At 44.0% G+C, this 21,489-nt stretch overlaps 1 protein-coding gene across 1 annotated transcript; it reads right to left on the bottom strand.

Moving 5' to 3' along the window:
* Positions 1-61: 61 nt before the first annotated feature.
* On the bottom strand, positions 62-12,690 carry LOC149346705 (uncharacterized). The gene is made up of 2 exons (XM_089586622.1): positions 7,179-12,690; positions 62-1,507 (listed from the first exon to the last, which is right to left on the bottom strand). The coding sequence occupies exons 1-2, from the start codon at positions 7,201-7,203 to the stop codon at positions 981-983; spliced, it is 552 nt and encodes a 183-aa protein (XP_089442748.1). The 5' UTR covers positions 7,204-12,690; the 3' UTR covers positions 62-980.
* Between the last annotated feature and the right edge of the window lie 8,799 nt (positions 12,691-21,489).

Here is a 21,489-nt window from a genome sequence, read left to right as displayed (position 1 = left end):
CATTTGAAAATAAACTACACAAACCCCAAGAGCAGCTGCTTACAAACACATGCAAAAAAAAGTAATAAAGAAACTAAAAGTATTTATTGTCAATTTACATTCAAACCAATACAGTGCTCTGCAACACATATGCCTTTAATGGTACTATGCAAAACCTTTGGTGCACACAGGCCCCATCCTTTATGTTGGCTCCAGACAAAGGTACATGCAAAAATTTTGCGAACGAATAATGCATCACTGCAGAAGCGGGTCTTCCTCAAAACATGTTATATCATCTTGAGACGACACTTCTTGGTTTCCCTTCTCATAATTTTCACTAATGCTGCTCAAATGGAAACAAGAAAAATTGCAGGAGCAGCATCACTTTTCAGGAATAAGAAGATAGAGATATTGTCATGTAAATATTTGATTTCATAAACTACCTAGTGCAAAAAGCTCGCAGTGCATCAATTTCAAGTTATGTCCCCTTTTGTTACTCCAACGCTCTTGTTAGTAGACGGCTGATAGCATGTACCATTCATCATCATCAACGGAAGCCTGACTATGCCCACTGCAGGGCAAAGGCCTCTCCCATCTCTCTCCAATCGACACTGTACTGTGCCAGCTGCGGCCACCTTATCCCCGCAGACTTCTTAATCTCATCCAGCCACATAACTTTCTGCTGTTCCCTGCTATGCCCGAGTAATTCATACTAAATATGCAAATTAGTCCTCTTGCCGAAAACCGTTTTCAGTGACATGTGGTGCCATTCTGTTTGCTCATGTAGGTGTCTGGAAGGCTTTTGTGCAGTAAAGGCTTGTACGAGCGACAGTATACCGGAACACCTTGAAGGCCTTTTATTTATACCTTCCTGGACAAAACCATCCTTCTCGGACGAGGAGTTTACCACTGTAGGGGCACCTCTTCTTTTAGGTGACCCACGACAGAGGTTGACCGGGAACACTTTTAGTGGCATGTGTCGCACCGAGGCTTCGTGCAACTCAGCTATTCTCAGCGTGTTTCTTCTTTTCATGGTGTTTTAAAGTGTCCTTGTCGCTGAAGGCCTTTTGGCAGGATTGACACTGGTACGGTTTTTCGCCCCTGTGTGCTTGCACATGCCTTGCGAGGGCTGCTTTCTGTGCAAACGCCATGGGGCACAGCTGGCACGGGAATGGCTTCAGTCCTGTGTGGGTGCGAATGTGCGCCACAAGATTGCCTTTTGTCACAAAGCCACTGCTGCAGTAGTCGCAACGGTAGGGACGGTCGCCCGTGTGAGTACGAAGATGCACCTGTAGGTGGCAGCGTTGGGCAAAGCCGCTGCTGCAGTAGCTGCACTTGTACGGACGCTCGCCCGTGTGAGTGTAGACATGTGCCACCAGGTGGCTCTTTTTTGCGAAGGCTCTGTTGCAGTGGCTGCATCGGAGTGGCTTGCCCAGGTGTGCATGATCTTCACGGTTTTTTTTGCTAGTGTCGGCAGTGGTGCAGAACTGGTGCAAGGGGAAGTTTTGTCCAGGAAGTGTCGCAAAGCCTGCGTTTAAAAGCCAGCGTATTTTGAGTAAGTGCGGCAAAGCCAAGTGACACAGATCACTATACACTCCTGCCATCAACTAGAGCTAGTGTCAGCATGCATGAAGTCAAATTGAGCAGGTTAAACCCAAAGAGAACTTGGCTTCAAAACAAAATGTTTTCTACTCAAAGTCTGCACAGTGTTGAGGGTGACATTTCAGCTATAGTCGGATACAACTTAAGTCCGCAGTGAAGCTCCGCCCACATTCAGCCTTCGCGCACAGAATTCCTCCACGACAAAAAAGTAGTCCGCTGCTTAAAGGTTTCTTCTTCCCTAAATAACATCACACGAAAAAAATTATGAGCTCTAGAATTTTGATATGTGGATTGTTTGATAAAGTAAAACGTTAAAAAGCTGATTTCGTTTTCTGTTGCCATTGGCCAGTGGAGTAATACAGGATGCCACGGACCGCGGCCCAGTGTTAGCAACTGCTGTTTTTTTTTAAGTTGTATCCTACTATAGCAAATAACTTACAACTACAGAGAAAAGTAGCAAGATGTTCTAGCCAAGTTCAAAGCTACATATGGTTAGAGCAATGTGCTTGAACTATCACTGGCATCATGACAAGGAGCTTAATAATAAACCAAGGCAAAGACAGCTTTTTAAAAACACAAAACTGCCGGTGAGTTAAGACCTGCAACACAGGACAACAGCATTAACTGCAATCTTATCCAACGAAGCTACTGTGTTCATTATCCAGCACAACAATCAAAATCACTATAGTGCATGAATGCAGCCCAAACATTTATTTATCAAGTTCGTGCGCGAATATCTGAACGACTAGGAATCAACTAAGCCATTCAATATATTCAACACTGAATGCCCAAGAGCATGACATTTGCTCCTGGGTGCTGAATTCTCTCAGCTACAATTTGATAAGGCTTAGAGTTAAGGCAGGCTTCAGCTACACTGGATCATGCCAACAAAAGCAAGCAGCTCCACGATTACCTTGATGTGTTATTTTCTTCAAACAGATTCACCTTAAAACAACAGTCCCCAATGATAAAGTTTGCTCACAGCTGATGCTGCCATGCTTGATTGCAATAAATACACCACAAATACACAAGGCCACTGAACATCAAGAGAAGAAAAGAAAAAGAAACAAAGAGAGCACTCCAATGCTTCACAGAACAGAATATGGACTGCTGTTATCAGAAAGTGAAAACCACAAAATACGTCAGTGAGGAACCTAGATGCACATCACAACACATACTGTTCAAGCAACATCACTAATGTGGTGCACATGAGCAAAGGTAAACATCAGCAATTTCCACAAAACCACAAAGAACCAGACAACACAGTATCGTTGTAGAAAATTCAAGAGCAAGCAAACGATGATACAAAGAGACACAGCGCTTACTCGCAACAAGAGATTTTCTACTCAGAGACTTCAATATATACACGAAAAACAACAACAAATAGCAATCACATGCCACGAGCCAAACTTTAGGTGGGAAAACATTAACATGCAAGTCTCAACCACTCCTCTAAAAATTTTACCTCCCTTGTAGATAGGCTAATCAACAGAGCAGTAACACAAGGATCTCAGATCTCAGGTTTTCGCTACGTGAAAAGCTACCACTTTCCTTGCGTCACTTCATCCCGTTTATGAAACAGAACACCTGTTTTTGAGAATAGCAGAGAACACCCGTTCTTGCGCTTTTGTAGCAGGTGCCCTGTCCCCTCACTTTGTGTCTTTATTTGCTAGCGCTTGAATTTTCCACAATAAACGTGTACCAACTTGCTCAATTTTCTACCCTGTTACGTCATATCGTTCCTATCAGCAAACAGACCAATGTGTGCACATAAACAGCTAGCTTCAGTGCGTAGCAGTTGAAACGATCCGTATGTTTAAATTCATCCCTGAAGGCACTGCGAGAAATGCTATATTGCTACTGCTTTTCCACAGGTGCTTCCACTGGAGAGTTTCAGGACATTAAGTATAAGGTAAAAAAAAAAAAAAAATTACGGTAGCAAGCAAAAAGAAACAAACGTGCATCGACAGAACAAGAATGAAAGCCAAAGTTAGGAAAAATGCAAGAACAACAGGCACTATAGTACAAGCAGGATCAAACGATGCACCAGAGGCACAGGAACAGAACAGCTAATCATTCCACTGCATGCATTTTTTCATGATGCCTCAGTGACAGGAAACTAGCTCTGTTAGAGAGTTTTTGTTGTTGTTGTTTAACTACCATTTGCTTAGCATTAAGAGGTCAAAAGCCATTTCAGGCAAATTGAGCTGCATTTCAAAATTACATGAAACAGCCACCTGGCCGACATCAAAGTTTAGCAAGCCTAACAAAAGCTCAATTTTCAAGATTTCTGCCACCATATCTGGACTGTGAATTCAGATTTGTACTGTGCGATGTGAGTGCACGTTAAAGAACCCCAGGTGGTTTAAATCATTTGCAGCGCCCTTCAGTATAGTGTCTCTCACAGTCCGAGTCACTTAGGGACGTTAAACCCCATAAACTGAAACCGAATTTAGATTTACAGAAATATACCTTCCTCAGATTCTGATGCATTAATTAACGTGTATATTTTATGGACGTGCAAAATATTTATTGGTTGGTGTTTTGCTTCAAAAATCTTGCGAAATGGCTTTCTTTAGGCCTGGATATATATTTAGGCAGAAAAATTCTCATTTTTAATCACAATATTGAGTGGCACTTGAGAGGGTATGGAGCAGCCATAAAAAATGCAAAAGGCACCTAAGGCTGCTTACGTGCTGTGAAGGTGAAAGCATTAGTGTGTCGTTGTGAGCACTCGACCTCGATGCAGGTTGTGCATTGAGAAATGAACGAAGATGCACTTCCGCACGCCGATTCCACAAACGCAAAGCCCAAGTGAAACACTTAAGGGACTTGATTCAAATGGCCCCCAAATTGTCTGTGAGATGTATACCATATGCAACAAGAAATCGTATGACACCACCCGCAATGAGGTATGACAATCTGTTGCGTTACAATTTTGATATGAAATTCATTTTTGAGGAAACGGAATGGCACAGTAACTGTCTCGCATCTCAGTGAACACCTCAACTGCGCCTTCAGGGAAGAGGTAGAGAGTCTGGGGAGGCCTACAATTGAAGTTGCATATGTCATCAGTTCGAATCCGTCGCAGGCTAGCCTCCAATTTGACTAGCACATGTAAGCATTATGCAACGAGTAATCGTATGACACCACCCAGAATGGTGTACGACAAACAACTGTTCAGAGTTTTGGTACGAATGTAGTCGGGGAAAACTGGTGTCACATTGTGGTCAGCCAGTAGAGGGTATATATAAAATGAAAAACATGTATAGGATGATCTGAAATGGCGGTGTGCGGCTTGGTATCTACGTCTTATGGCCGCTTGATGATGTCACCCTATTTCTCTTCTCATCACTGGGATTTGCTGTACCATCTGCTAGTACACACACACTAACATACGACACCAGCTTCTCTCGTAACAGGTCAGTAATGCTTTCACCTTAAAAAGTTTGTACAAAGAAGACAAGTCAGAGAGGAGAATACATTAATTTCACGAATAGCTTCCCAGCTGAGCTCTTCAGATCATTTTCTTCATAACTGAAGATGTGCATGTATGTTAATACATCAGAATCTGAGGAAGCTATATTTCACGAGGATAAATTCAGGGTCAGTAATATTGGAAATTGGGCTTGGTTACCAAAATCTGCTCTCAATCGGGCGGCTGTTTCATAAAATTTTAAAACAAAGCTCCCTCTTCTGATAGCACCTGAAATGGCCTTTCACCTCGCATGAAGCACATTCCAGTAAAAAAGAAAAAATCTCTACAACAGCCTTCATGCATAGAGTAGAACCTTGCTATAACAAAATGATTTTGAACAAAATAATGGGTGTAACGAAGAAGTCATTCCCCTTGAAGGCTGCCAGAGAACTCTTCACGTATGGGGCAGAAACGTCACAAATTACACGTCTAAAAGTAACGTACACAAGAACAAGAACGCCCACTTACACACACGTGCAAACACACTAAACAAAAGTGCACAAGGAGCGAAGCCTACAGTATTAACGTTTATTCTCAATCAAACCAACAGTGTTCAGCAGCAGGTATGCCTTTACTAGCACCGTGTGTGCAACACCTTCGATACACCCAGGCCCCACCCTTTTATCACATTCATCCTAGATAAACAACGGTTCACAAAAAATTGTGGACAAAAATGGGTCAATGCACTTTTTAAAGGCACGCCTTCCTCAACACACGTATTGCTTTTGGATGAGACTCCTTGCTTTCCCTTCTCATACTTTTCGCTAGTGCTGCTGGAGTGATAAAAAAAAAATTTACAGCAGCAGGCTCATTTTCCAGTAGTACTAAGGAGATTGAGCTGTTACGATGTAAATATGTTATTTGATAAACTGTTGTGAAAGTCAGAGCGTATCAATTTCAAGAACAGTTAGATTCACTTTTGTTACCCCAACACTCTTGTTAGTAGAAGGCTGATAGCTTGTACCAGTAAGGCACTCACAAAAAGCAAATCTCTGTTCATATTGAAAGCTTTTTTTTTTTTTTTCAGTGGCATGTGATCCCATTTAAACATGCCACGACTTCAATCACATTCACACATGTTGAGGAGCTTGATAGGCTCACGGTTCTATTGGAGTGAGAACACCTAACAAGCAGCCAGCAAAACTGCTTTTTGAACAAGCAGTTTTTCCTGAAAAAATTGGATGAGGTTCAACCCGGCTGAACCTAGTAGCCGAGTGAAAGCATGGTGTGATGGTGTGATGTCATTGCTACGTCATCGCACGACGTCACATCAGGCGATGCGAATCTCAGCTCTAAAGGTCAAGGTCGAAAGTCAAGCAACCACTGGTCATTGGTGACGTGCTTGCTGGTCATTAGCTATGACCATACCATACAGGCATATCATGGCCATGCACAGTAAGACACATAGTCATACATAGTTAGTCTGGGGGGGGGGGGGGGGGGGTGCTCGGTTTGACCTTGGTAGGGCTTCAAGGTCAAACAAGCGAAGCCAGGTGAAACTTTTCAGTTGCACCTCGAGCAGGAGGGCTTTCACCATAAAAGTTCGAGAGGCAACCTCAAAAGTGTCACTGATGACACAGATTAGCTAGGAACGCTTGTCATGGCAGATGCTGAATGACAGCTTCATGCAAGAGAGCTATTTGTAGCATGTTGTGCCTGTTCATTGCGTCTTAAATTGCGGCTCTCCCTGAGCATCTTTGGAGAGAACTGACATTGATGTGGTTTTTCGTCCTTGTGAGACCGCCCGTGCCTTACAAGGGACGTACTGTGTGCGAAAACCATAAGGCTCAGTTGGCACTGGTACGGCTTCTCGCCCGTGTGCGTGCAGGTGACACTGTTGAATAAGCTGCTGTTGCAGTTGCAGCGGTACAAATGGTCACCTGCATGTATGCGAAGGTGGGCAACCAGATTGCCCTTCTGTGCAAAACTGATGCTGCAGTGGCTGCACTAGTACGGACGTTCGCCCATGTGCATGCAGAGATGTTCGACCAGATGACATCTCTTAGCCAAGCCCTTGCGGCAGTGACTGCATTGGTGTGGCTGCTTGACAACATGTTCTTCTTTGTGATTTCCCTTGTTGGTGTGACAGTTGTTACACAGTGCAAGGGGTGAATCCTACCATGTGAATCTTGTCCAGGAAGCATGCCAGGCTTGGTATCTGCGGACACCAAATCTGCATTTGGAAAAGCCGAAGTATTATGTTTAAAAATAAAAATAAAACATGGCAGCCCATACGTCGCAGCTCACTAGAAGCTCCTTCCATGGGCTAGTGATTGTGGAAAGCAACCTTATACCGCAGCGATTAAGGTAATGACAGCCTTTTAAGAATGTGCAATTGGCAGTTATGACTTGCAACATAGCGCACTGGCATTTACTGAATTCCTGTCCAATTAAGCCGCTGCGCTCATTACCCAGCACAAAACAAGAAAACTTTCACAGCACGATTAACTTTATTGCAAGACAAATCACACTGGTTCATGAATGCAGCTCAAACGCTAATTTTCAAGTTTTCAATTAACTACCTGCATGATTGGAATGCGGTCAGCTTATTGTCTGTTGCCTACAAGGTATTTACTAAGGCAATCACTAATAGAATCAGGACACCCTTACACTTAAATCAACCAAATGATCAGGCAGGCTTTTGTAAAGGATACTCGACAATGGACCATATTTACGCTATCAGTCAGGTGATAGAGAAATGTGCGCAATATAATCAACTCATATATATAGCCTTCACTGATTATGAGAAAGCATTTGACTCGGTAGAAACCTCAGCAGTCATGCAGGCATTGCGGAATCAGGGTGTAGAAGAGTCTTACGCAAAAATGCTGGAAGATATCTATAACGACTACACAGCTACCATAGTCGTCCATAAAGTCAGCAATTCCAAAAGTGCTTCATGTATTCAACGACATCCCAATGTGGATTTGAAGGACAAAGTAAGTGAAATGGCTTTCAATATAACAACGGTCCTTTGTATACGGGAGCTGCTACTGAAACAGAAAAATGCCTGGTAGAAGAGATGAATTACTTCTTTGCAAATACTCAGTGCTATGTTGGAAGTAGTACTCTCCTCCTCTACTTCCATCCTCCTAACATCCTCTCCCAAACAACATCCTTCCGACATCCTCTCCCTAATCAGTTCACATGTGCCATGTGACTCAGTGCAACTGGGTTGCCTTACTTCGCTAGGTGTCGTTCCCTTTGCGATTTCTTAGCACTTGCTTCATGACCTATAATGCAAGGCCCTGGTAGCCAAATCAGTCAATTCCCCTAGAGATAGGCCCCCTATTCTAAACATGCAAAGGCGCAACAGTTATGCAAGTCATAAACTGTGGACACACTTGACATACATCCAACATCATGAACTGGAAGAACGTGGAGCACATTTTCTACCGCAGACTTAAGAAGAATGAGCTGTCAAATGTAATGCATCAGTAGAGAGATAATTCGCGCTGCACTGATAACTTTCTTACTCTCTCAGAGCTGGAGTTCCTGCTAGCATATCAATTTTTTTTAGGCAAGTATAGTTGTCCAGACACAGCAATTGACACTCTTTGCCTTCAAAACTGAGCCCACCAGTCACTACAGCGTAAGGCAAGGTCATACAGAAATGCCATGATACAAACATAGTCTTTCTTCAGTAATGGTGTGATGTAGTTCAAGTGTCATCAAAAGGCTGATGGTGCACAAAAACCATGCAAGCTAAACAGGGCATCTAGGCAAAGAGACTGACAATTCAGGAAACATGGAGGGCAACACAGGAATAAGCAAGTTAAATGCAAAAGAGTGAGCAGAGAAGATGGCTGGTACAAGGCTAACTCGGAGCATTATATTTAAGCTTTTTTTTTGCAGTTGAAGACTCACATCTTGTAGCCAATAAATAAAGCAATGTCATATTGCTTTGAGGAAGCCCATTTTTGTATGTACCTTCCACTAATGATGATAACCAGCAAAATGAAAAGAAAATTGCAAGAACACTGCTTGAACATTGCAAGAACATTGGCCTTGACCTACACAGTGAAAATCCCACGTGCACAGGTTGAAATCACTGCTAGGCCAGTAAGGCCCTCTTTTCATGATGTAAAAATAGCGCACAGGGAACACAAGGGACGGAAAGTAAACGACGCAGACAAGCGCTAACTCACAACTGAGGTTTATTGCTGACGCGCGCAATATAAGGTAGTCACTTTAAACAAACATAAAACAAAAACAACAGCGCTATTTTTACATCATGAACGTTATCCAACTTGCCCAACTTTTCGCTTGGCCCTCTTTTCTTTCCCCCAAACAATCTTATTGTTAGAAGGCCAAGAATCTGTCCCTGTAATACATGCAGAACCTCAACGTGCCATTTCTGTTGGTGAAGGCAACAATGTTTCATTGGGAAGTGATGCCATATTCATGTGGCACAATTTTCATTTTAGCCGTGCAGGCATTGGAGGTTAGGCAGCTTGTGCTTCTTGCGATTAGAAAAAATATAAAAAGCAGCTGTGCTACTGCACATTAGAGGCAAGCGAATGCAATTCTTGGACAAGGAGATTAAAGGCATTGGAGGACACTGGCTACCATAACCACTGCCTCATGTTAGCTGGCAATGCTTGTTATAGCTAATGCTGCTAACAGGCATGGAACACTGGCATAGCATTTAAAATGCTATTTCAATTTGCACATCTCGTAGTAAAAGTGAGATCGAAATGGCTTTTCTAACCTTTGCACCAGATAGTGTCGACTGGTTCAACTTCTGTCAGAAGGCCATAGGCCACAGCTGGCACCCAAACCAGTTTTTGCCCCGTGACACACAACCCAGTATTATAGCTCCCATCGCTCTGTGGCCACAAGCAAGTTGCTATGGGAACCAATCACAGACAAGAGCCACTTGATCGTAAGAGGACACTGGCGCTTCGGAATAGGAGGTTTCTCAACTTCAATCCCCAGTTTTTCTAGGCAACTCACTTGGCAAAGAACTCACAATTGATAACAGCTGTTCTTGCAATAATACGAGATATTGCATCAGCTAAAAAACAGTGAGAGAGATACTGATGAGCAAATTCAAAACAAAGAAATATGCTGTGAACATGGAGCAGAGAAGCCATGATTTAAAAAAAAAAATGTAATGGTGAGACTGGGGCAGTGAAGATTTTTCCAGCCTTTTTTTTTTATTTAAACCAAGCAACAACTCTTAAGGGCAGCAAACAAAAGCTTGTCATATCATTTCAAGACTGGACTTTTGTCCTCACTGGTGCCTTCCACCGACTAGCAGAACAAAGCACAAAAAATTCACAAATGCTGACATGGTGTGATGAATGATGCTTTAACATTTGATGCTTTTCCCTTTTGCCAAACCTCATTGCCTGAAACTTCGCCAATTAATTTCGCTTGACTCTGGCTAGCATTTGTGGCTCACTAATGGTTTTATGCTTAACATTTCTGCATTTAAACTTCACTTTACTGTAGCTGGCTTTAAGGCTCACGATTTTTTTTTCATGCTTTTAGATTTGTTGCATTATCCACATTTCGCCTTGCTTGGCACGCCATGTTTGATCAACCAATAACATGCATATGGTGACGTAATTCACTCACTTTTCGCACTGCTTTCCCTCTCAGACTCACCAATGCAGATTTTCCCTCTCATCTCCCAGAGGGGCAGTTCTGCTCAGCTCACTGCAGGCACTGTTGGCTTCACTTGGCAGCCACACAGAGACACACGTCAGCATTTCACCTAACAGCACTCGTATTGCTTAAGGGGACACGCTCCAGAATTCAACATTTTTTTAAATATTACAGCTAGGTGGCCAAAAATTTCTCATTCTGTCAACTTTTAGGAGCTGTTTTCAAATTTAGTGTTCATTCCTGCCTATCTAGGGTGGCTGAATTTTTGCAAGTCATGCATTTGAAATATAAGGGTGTTTTTGCACACCTACCTGACGTCAGTATGAATATCACAAAGCAGTACACAATATGCCATTTCCTTCATTGTGATGCACTCTACACAATGAGAATAAAGTATTCTATGTGTAAATTTTCGAAGATTTAAAAAATATTTCTCTTTAAATTGCTTTTTATTGGTGGAGCTACAACGTTTTTGCAAATTTAAATCTAATTCACAACAACAAATAGCAATACAAAATAGCATAGCTGCATTTTGCAAATACTAAAAAACGTCCATACAGAATTTCATAGTGACGCAACATTGACAGATGAAGTAATGTCCTGCACAAGCAGTGAGCTTGCTCTTGAAAATGAGAAACAGAGTTTTACAATTTCAACAAACATCACTTTTCTTACACAAACTTTGGAAAAATGCAACTTAAAGAGCTGCAAAGTAGCACGTTTCCTTAGAATTCACCTGCAGCGTATGTGGGTTCCTTTCTTGACACGTTGACAACGTTGATAATGTCCTGAAAAACGCTGCATGCATCAACGTCTGCATACGGCATGTTTGCGTTGTGAGCAGACGACGATGCAACTGGCACTCGCTTGGCGTGCATCTGCCGACTCGGGCCATTTTCGACACTGTGATCGGGAATGGAATGCTTAATGGCCGTCTTGTTGTAAGTCGTACAAAGCTCAAGCTGCCAGCAAGGTTTATCTGACAATACGTGGCACAGCAGCTTTAAGCCAATGGAGATGCAGCTTTTAGGGACACAAAAACTTGCCTCTAATTTCTTTTTTGAAAACTGCTGGAGGACTCGCAAAACGCAAAAAAGCTCTTTCTACCTGTCTGCAATGCCACAAAAGTGGTAGACGCCGTGTTTAAAGTCTGTAGCCATCATAAAAGCAGCTCAGTTCTGCCCGCTGGTCCGTCACCTCACGTACTCACGCCACAGATTTTGAAGCGAAAAGCTTCACTAGGCTAGTCAACACTGCGCTTCGCGTGAGCTGGAGGCCAGATTTGCCACTTCTGCGCATGCGCGAAACCGAGCGACATCACGCACGGCGTGGTGGCCGCTGCCGCTGACTCCGTCGCCTGACCTTTCGCTGCCGCCACTTCTCCTCCTCGCCACCGTTTGACTTTTCGCCTCGGCTGTGCGCATTTGAAAGGAGGGGTATATAAGGCGCGCTTGCCCATAGAACAGGCACAGACACTCGCCACGGAAGGAAAACAAGAAGCAACAGTCGGACGACGCAGAAACACCGATCCAGGAGTGGCAGCTTGGGAGTTGGCTGAAAAGCAGCGAGAGCTTTTCACTTCGAGATATCCAGGCTTAACCTTAGCTTAGCCACAGCCAATTTTTTTTATCACTTCTCGGCTATACTTGAGGCTGGGGTTGGTGGACATGAAGGAGGAAAGGTTACAGATAATAAAACAAGCAAAAACAAATAAATGCAATTTTTAGGCAAAAGTTGCCGTTTTTTCACGCATCTCTCCCCTTAAGCAGTAAAATAACTTTACAGCAGCAGTTTTTCTCGTGCCATGCAAACAAAGAGAAAGACCTGCATTGATATTAATTTGTGAATTCATAAACTATGCGGAATGTGCGAATTCAATACACTGTTAGGCCATTTAACTGACTCATATGATCAATGAGCAAATACATTACAAAAAAACACCGACACAGGCTAGCTAGCAGGTTGGTAGCTAGTAGTTATAGAAAGGATAGTTAGCAACGCACTTAGCCCAAGGGTGCCTCAACTTCATGCAAGTGCTGTTTCCATTTTGTGTTTAGACGCTTTGTGCTTTCTTAAATCGGTACTGTTGACAAATGACCTTGGGCAAAGGTCGCACTGCAAAGGTTTTTCACCTCGGTGCATTTGCACATGCCTCACGAGAGTTCCACTCTGTGAAAAAGCCAAGGGGCACAGGTGGCACTGAAACGGCTTTCCGCCCGTGTGGGTCCGCACGTGTTCCACCAGGTGGCTCTTTTGCAAGAATCTGCTGCCACAGTACTCGCAACAGTACGGGCGCTCGCCAGTGTGTTTGCGAAGATGTCTCTCCAGCTTGCTTCTGTACACGAAGCCGCGGTTGCAGAGGCTGCACACGTGCTGCCTGCCTGCGTCTTCGCCCTGGTCTTGTCCTTCGTCGATACCAACAGCTGCCACACGGCCACTCAGAGGGTGGTTTTTCCCGCCCCGACTTTGCTCACCATAAATGGGAACCAAGCCTGCATATGAGAAATATTTGCGACTAGTTTAAATAAAATGCACAAAAGCATGCGTCTCGATTCACGCAATGCAGTGGCCACAAGCTAGTGAACGCTCAAGGTGGTCTTACAGGATAGCCAAAAGAGCACTCAGCTCTATAAAACAGTTCAATATCAAATTTCTCAAACATTTTGGGATGACATTTAAGCTTGCAAATAACCCCCGACTGAAGAGAAGAATGCCCAGACACTGTTAGCGACTTGAAAGCCAGAGATTCTGTCCTCTCACTATCACCGGCATCATGAAAAAAGCCCTACGAATGCCAAGCCAAAGACAGCTGTTTTAAATACAAATAAGTGGCAGTGAGCTATGACCTGCGACAGAGTACACTATCAGTGACTGTACTGCTGTCTGGTGAAGCTCTCTCAGTGAGCAAGGAAAAACATGTTTCAAGACAACAGCTGCAGGAGAAAAATGCAGGAAGACGAACTTCCTAGCAAGCCGAACTGCACTGGTCCACAAAACATAGACCGGATGTTCATTTCCAAGTCTGCGCAAAAAGTCTGCGAAAGGAATATTAGCACGGCATTTGACCCTGTGCACTAAATTGTGTTAGGAGTAATTTTAGAGCTACCTTGGGTAATAACTGCATGAAAAAACAAGCAGCTCTACAGTAATAGGCTCAGAGTTGACACTGCAGCTTAGAATAGCAATCAATATGCGATAACTGACATTTGCAAGAGCCTTCAAAGATACATGAACATGGTCAAAACAAGAAGACCACTCATTTATGACCAACCAGTGTAACTAATATCCACAGCCTTGCCAAAAAACACAATTAAATGCCACTAAGCAGCCTTTAGTCAGAATTAATTCCTGAACATCTGAGAATACTGCGGGTAAAAAACTATTGCAGCTGCTTTTCCAGAGCTGCTTTCATCCCAATTGCAAGTGCAAGTACAGAGCAAGAAAAGAAAGAAATGAAAATCTGCAAAATAAGGAGTGAAACAACTGGACTGCAGAGTAGCATGGCTACAGAACCACAATGTTCCAAGCGAGTTGAGACATTCACAAAGAGTGGAAAATACAACAGCGCAGCATGCAAAGTCAAGTATAGTGAAACCCGGCTATATCGAACCCAAAGGGGATTGCAAAATAGTTCAATATGGGAATATTGAACTGGCTGGCGAAGGACAGGGTTGATTGGGGAGAGACATGGGAGAGGCCTTCGCCCTGCAGTGGGCGTAGTCAGGCTGATGATACTAATATCTAAAAAAATCACGACAGATATCTGTAACATCAAAGCAAGAATGCACTATACGCACGCTAGTGGCCTGTTTCTTGTAGTGACGTGCTCCTGCCAGCGTGCTGGCAGACAGCCAGGCATTAGCAAGTCCTAACCTGTTGTGCACCGAAGCTGCAGTGTATGGTGCTTCGGAACTATCCACTGCCTATCATAAGAAATCTAACTCTGTTATCAGTGTGCTATAAATAAAACAAAGCTTACTAAAATTAAGGTAAAGCTGATTTCCGCAATGTCTTCTGCAGCGGAGCATGCCCAGTGAGAGGTGCAGATGGCTTTAGGTAGGTTGGCTTCACCACACGACAGCAGTGCGGCGTGAAAAATGAGTACAAGAGACCGAGGGCCACTCTCAAGCACATACCACGTTCACCTTGTCACGTGGTTTCACAGCGTTAGTGCTGCCAGTGGGTGCACAAGGCCACACACCACACCTGCCTCTGAGTGCGAAAAGTGATCAAAAAGTTCCCTGGTTCGATCCCGACCACGATGGCCACGATTCGATGGAGGTGAAACACAAAAAGGTACCTATGTGCTGTGCAATGTCAGTACACGTAAAAGATCCGCATGTGGTGAAATTACTTCAGAGCCCTCCACTACAGCACCTCTTTCTCTTCTTTCACTCCCACCTTCCTCCTTCCAGATATGCCAGACAATTACTGCAACATTTCCTTTCCTCAAAAACCAATTTAATTTATAAAATCTGTCAGAAATAAAGTTGTTACCTACCTACCCATCTTCAATATATTGAATGACTGGCGAAATTGGAGTTCAATATACTGCGGAGCTTTCCAATCTGTTTACATCGGACTTTCAACAGGATAATCTATGTGTTCGATATGGCCAATAATCCGAAATATCCGGGTTCGATATGTCAGGGCTAGACTGTATAACACACCAAAGAAACAGGTACTCCACTGCTACTTACTCCACTGCACACAATTTTTTTCTAGCGCCTTCTGCTTTGGGTGAAATACTTGAATGGTGAGGAGAATAAAAACTGTGCCCTGCCCAATGATCACACAGATGTGCGCTCATGCTCTTCTCTGTACACTTACACACAGTGGTACAAACGGGACCTCTCAAGTGCCAGTCATTCGCATTTCAGTTATCTAGCTATGGTCTTGATTGAACAGGACATGTTTTAAAGTGCCCCACTCGTTGCATACAGAGCAGGCACTGACATCACAGAATGTACAATTTTACATTTTATATAAAGGCATATCAAGGCATGCGCATGCGAATGACGGCAACAAATGTTTTCAATGATTCTTCCTCTGGCCCCTTGCGTTCCTTGGCTTGCTGCTACTGACCCCTGAAATAAAGCAGGGCAAGGCAACGTAAATACATGCATAGCTCAAAGGCCAAAAGAGCCGGTGGTGTGTCATGCATTCAGTGGTCATAAACTGGCAATCCTGTACGGATTTGAAAAGCAGGCAAGGGCAATGAAGGTGATAACACGATTTAATTCTTGTTTGTAAAGTGGGAAAGGTCAATCATGGAAACACATTTGAAAGCCACGAATAGTGGTTACTCTCCAAGACTGCTAAGTGCTGCATTGGAGCTTGTGCCTGTCCTTGCTGCATATCAACATGACTAGCTGTTTCATACTGCACAATTGTGTGAAATGAAGACTGCTTACCATGAAATAAAATTCGAATACACAACACTGCTTTATCTTGCACTCTCTCTGAACGAAAGCTGCTGTAATTTTGCCTTGCAGTGGCTTTGCCCCCCTATCAGCATATGCAGGAAAGCTTACCTTTTACAGACATGGACACGACAACATACGCGTGCGCATCAACGTTAAAAGCTTCACACTGCACAGTTAGGACATTCTACCATGACTGTGACAATAACGTTTGATTATTTAAGTGCCGTTTGTTCCCCACTATTAATGCAAATGAGCAATTCTTGAAGCTACAAATAGCGCAAAAGCAATAAAATGAACTTCTGAACTCTTCCACACCCACGCGGAAGGATGGTGGCTATCAGGTCTTCCTCCATGACTTGAACGCAGATGGCAGCACATTCACAGGAGTGGTAACTGCCTGGCACACAGGGCCTCCATGGCTCAGGGTAACACAGACACCTCTAGCAGATGTCTCTAGGACATCCTAGCTCAACATGGGCAAACAGGGTGTTGAGATTACATCATAGACTAGAGGGCAAACACTGGGTCACCTCCGATAGCATACACAATGTACAAAGTTCAACTGTACAAACTAAAGTGCCTTCCTGCTCCAGTGTAGGAATATTACCCAAATACCTTGCTTGTCAGGGAACTCGCAACGACTGAAATAATTTGATGGGCATTGTGACCAGGTTAAAAGCTATACATTCTACAATCAATGAGTTTGTACCAACAGTGGCGTCACAATGAGCCCCTCACAAGACCACTGAGGCCAAGGCAGTTCTTCTCAAACACGAGTCGTAACAAGTGCCAGTCTGTAACAAAACACACTGCCCTTAACTGAGCCCCTTCTGTCTACAGTGATGCTGCCACGACCATTACCTGGCACACATGAAGACAACATTCGCAGAATCTCAACTGGGAAAAAAGCAACACAACTAAAGTTTGAAATGGACACGAACATTACAAAAAGTTACGGCAACACGAAACTTAACAAGCGCAACAAGACAATTTTAAATCTGAAGAGCTAGAGTATAAGCAGCAAGACCATGGGTACCTTGCAGAAAGCACACAACGGCTACCGATGCTTTTCTTTAAGGGGGGACGTGACTTTCGAGACACGGAAATCTAGGAAAAAATATAGAATTTTAGAAACACCATATTTCGTACCCGTAAGGTCTCTCTAATTTGATCCAGGAAGATTTGCCCTGAAAATAACCCATGACTGACTTTAGAAAAGGGTTTTTGTGACTGTAGGTCACAAAAAACTGGCTGAGAATTCCGTGAAAATTCCAGTTTTCTCAAAAGTTTTTCTTGACCCGTTATCAGTGCAGCGCATATGACGAGAATGAGAAGAAACACAGACACAACGCATCGTGTCTGCCCAAGCGTCCACCACCTTGTCTGTGTTCATTTCTTGACCAGACTGCCCTGTCTGCAGAAATCATAGCATGACGCTGGTTATAGAGATTTTCATGTGGTTTGTTGCATTGTGTTCTTCTATAAATTTTTTATGCTGCGATGTTCGTATATTTCTGAATTATATTTTCATTTTTTTACTTTGGCCCTAATTTGACATGATGGTAATGAGTGCAGTATGCAACCATGGATATTTTGTTCTGTGCAGAAAAAACTCAGGTTGATAAAAATATTTCGAGAATGTCACTGCATAAACCATTTCTTTCACTAAAAGCTGAGAGTGACTCAAGGCTCCTACCACGTTTTGTTGTCGCACCTGGCTTTCTGCAAGTTTGGTACAGCAATGAAGAACATAAATATATATGTCAAAACTACTAAAGATATACAGGTGAAAATCTGTATTTATTTATTTAGTGCACTTCCCACTAAATATGCCAAATTCCATCACTCTAAGTCAAAAAATTTAAAAAAAAGTTATCCTCCAAAACCTGCATCCCACCTCCCTTAAGCACAAAACTTCGAAGAAAGAGAGAAAAAAAAAGTAGAACTGCCACTGCTCCCCCAAAAAATCATTGTAATGTTCTGAGTGTAACATTTCCACACAATATTTTTGCCAATGCTCGATGTCAGTGCATGTTAAAGAGCCCCAGGTGGTTGAAATTTCCGGAGCCCTTCACTACGGCATCTCTCATAGCCTGAGTCGCTTTGGGACCCCATAAACCAAACCAAACCAAACCAATTCTCATCATTACATGAAGCCCACATGATCTGGCACTGCACAAGAGAAGACAAGGAGGTGTTTTAACATCTTTGATTTGGCTGCACATTTTGCAGCAGTTAAGGTAGTGCAGCACACTCGCACTAACTGGCAGTGCACCTAGTGCCATTTAAACTTCGGCACTGAATCTGACACTGTGCTGCACGTCTGCACTAGCCTCATCACGAATTCTCATCTTGTGCAAGTAGTGCAAGGTTCTTGGCAAGCTCTCCCGCAGACCAGTGACAGACAGGCCACGCTTGTTTTAGTAAACAGTGTTGTCACATCAGCATTGGGCATGCTATAGGACGACGATGGCCACATGCAGCATGACGGAGTGCATTTGTATAAGAGACAGAAGGCAGGTGCTGTTTTCTTTAAAGGAGTATAGACACCTAACTTTTGGGTACACGCTTTCTTGTTTACGATGTTGCGTAAGGCATTATTATATATGGATTACTGCCTGGTATTCTCCTATGACCGCTAGATAATTTATAATCTAATTTCTTTCTCCTGCTGGTTCGGTTTCAACAGCTGAATGAGGATGTTAACGTTAAAGTGTGGTTACAGGTCACGTGAGGCACGAAACAACTGGAATATAATCGCCACTTCGCATCCGTTGTCATCCTGGCTCTTGAGGAAGGCTGGCTTCAGCACTGTAGAGAATTAAAACGAAGCAGCAATTGTATCGACATTTTTGTATGCCTCAGCAACATAAAACCACTTTTTGACATCACAGCCATCGTTCATCCGTTCAAACCAAAACCGAAACAGCATGACGGAAAAATATGATTATAAATTATTTAGCGGTGTTAGGTGAGTACCAGATAATGGTTCATGCTTAGTAGTGTCTGCTGCATCATTGTAGACAAGAAAACATCCCACCAGGGTTAGGATTCTATACTTCATTAACTCGTGGGTGATCACGGTGCTTGCAAATGACTCGCTGTGACTTTTCTTTTCGCCTAGGTGACCTCCACATCTGCACTCGGCATGCGGCAGTATCAGCTACACCTCTGCTTACAGTAGCGACTGTCTTTGAGGTCCCCAGTCAGCCCACACTTATTATTCAGCCACCGACAGTCATTCCACCGCCAACGTCCACTGACAGTGAACGTGAGTAGTGGAGTTTAAATAAAGTGAAGCTCAACTTTATCACGCAAATCTCATCACCTGCAACTGGTGGACGACCGAAGACTCTTTTCAGGTAGAATGGTGACATCCTGAACCATGCTAACAAACCGTCAAAGGTCTCGCATGACAGACTGAACAGCTAGCCTCTTGAATGGATAGTCCTACCATTACGTTACCACCTCTTCAAAGCACCCACTGACTCAGTAACGGTCAACCCGGGCCACTCTGTACAACACAACAGGAAGGGAGAACTCAAATTCTCCATCACTGTCAGAATCAACATGTTTCATGACCACTGGCAAGAAATGTCTGACCTCGAACAAATGCACAGCACATAAATAGAAATATGCAACACTAACATACAGCTGCCGTAGCAGACCTCCGTGTAGCAAACGAACGTTTCTGCACTTAATGCACTGCCGCTGCACGACAGGGCTAGCGTCAAGCTACCCCTGCACTGCAAGAACAGATGCTGCATTGGCACAGCACTTTTTGTGAGTTTGCGCAGAAAGCACAGCCATACTGAGGAGACCTTCAGTGCATAGTAACAGGATAGGTCATTTACGAATGAATGAATTTACAGGATACGAGCATTAAGCTATGGGTCTCCGCACGTGGAGAGCAGCTGTCCTGAAATGTTCTGCCCCTGGGTGCTCGGACTCCACTGATGCCTGTGCAATGAAAACACACAAAAGAACTACAATGCACAAATGCACAAAGACCATAACAGCACCGTTCAGCATACTATATGGTAGACAGTTATGCATTTGTAAGTGATTACTGAAAGCAATGGAAGGACACCAAGGGTATTTCCATCTTCTTGGGCACTGGGTATTAAGGCACAAAATCACACAACATACTTGTTCAAAACCACAACTCTGAGGGGCGGTTTTTTTATCCCAAGGAAAGCCTTTGTGATACAACCAAGCCAGTGGTTGTCCATGAGACATTCCGCCGTTTAATGCAGGCTACATACATCGTGGTTGCTACACAAGCAGCAAGTTTGCTACATAAGTAGCAAAAGGGCATTGTGAACGATTTTTGGCTGCCTGATCTACACTAATCAGCGCTTATTGGCTCCTATAGCCTCGACATAACTTATATGCTTCACAGCTAAACTAGCAATATATGGCGGAACAACCTCGCGACAGATTAATTCGCTATGATTATTCGCTCCATCGGCTCGGCACGTGCGCATGTCAGCCCGTGCACCCTCTCTCCATCTCTCCCCTTCGGCTACTGTTTAAAAGCGCTGGCCGGTACACTGGGGGCTACGGCCGCTTATCTTTTTCAGCCAGTGTCCTCTTCGGCGGACGCGGTTGTTGCGACGCACGTCTTTTCACTCTTCTCTTTCCTCTTATCTTTCAACTCTCTTCTATATGCACCTGGCAGCGGTGGTGGCTCGGCTTGAGCTAGCGCGCGCGCATCGAGGCACCCTAGCTTGAGCCAGTCGGCAGGCCCGTGCACTTTCATTTTCATCCTTCTCTCAGTCGCAACCAAACAACCAACCAACCAACCCAACCAACCCCAATAAACGTCTTCCTAACCCAGCTCCCTCGGTGGACTGCCTGTTCCTTCGGGTGCTGCGTCTCGGTTATGTAGACCTAAGCGCATAGCGTCTCGTCGGCACCACAGCGTCGCGGCGACTTAACAACTAAGGGAAAATGTGAACACGCGCCCCCCGCGTTAATGCCCGATAGAGCAGAAACTGGGCACAGAAAAGTCACTGTCGTGTCTGTGTCAACAAAACAGTCACATCAGAACTCGCAGCTGCAACCTCACGGCGTGTTACGACTTGCCCGCCGAGGAACGAGTTGCAGTACCAGTGGCAGTAGCAGATGCAGAGGGCTCACTCGGAAAGTTGTCACTGCGGCAAATCGATCTGCTACTGTGCCTGGACGTTTCGGTAGTTTTGCACAGCCGAAGCTTCAAAAAAACCGAAACCACTCGCACATAGCGCAGTCATTGGGCTCAGTAAGCACCTACAACAGCACGGCAAACTTTCACGAATCGCGCACTCGATCTGAAGTGGATCGAACCACACCTAGAGAGCTCCGCCGTTGATAACAACCACGATACGACTCTGCGAAGCTAGCGAAACA

The sequence above is a fragment of the Amblyomma mixtum genome, chromosome 4, assembly GCF_055824585.1.
Source record: "Amblyomma mixtum isolate Tamu chromosome 4, ASM5582458v1, whole genome shotgun sequence".
Lineage (NCBI taxonomy): Eukaryota > Metazoa > Arthropoda > Arachnida > Ixodida > Ixodidae > Amblyomma > Amblyomma mixtum.
The sequence above is the reverse complement of the archived record's forward strand: the minus strand, read 5'-3'. Positions and strand labels throughout refer to the sequence as shown.

Excerpts from the sequence above, each read along its gene's own strand:
- LOC149346705 (XM_089586622.1), bottom strand. The coding sequence starts at position 7,203 with ATGCTTCCTGGACAAGATTCACATG. Across the intron at positions 1,508-7,178 it reads TCCTGGACAAGATTCACATG|GCTTTGCGACACTTCCTGGA; the intron begins GTAGGATTCACC and ends TTTTAAACGCAG.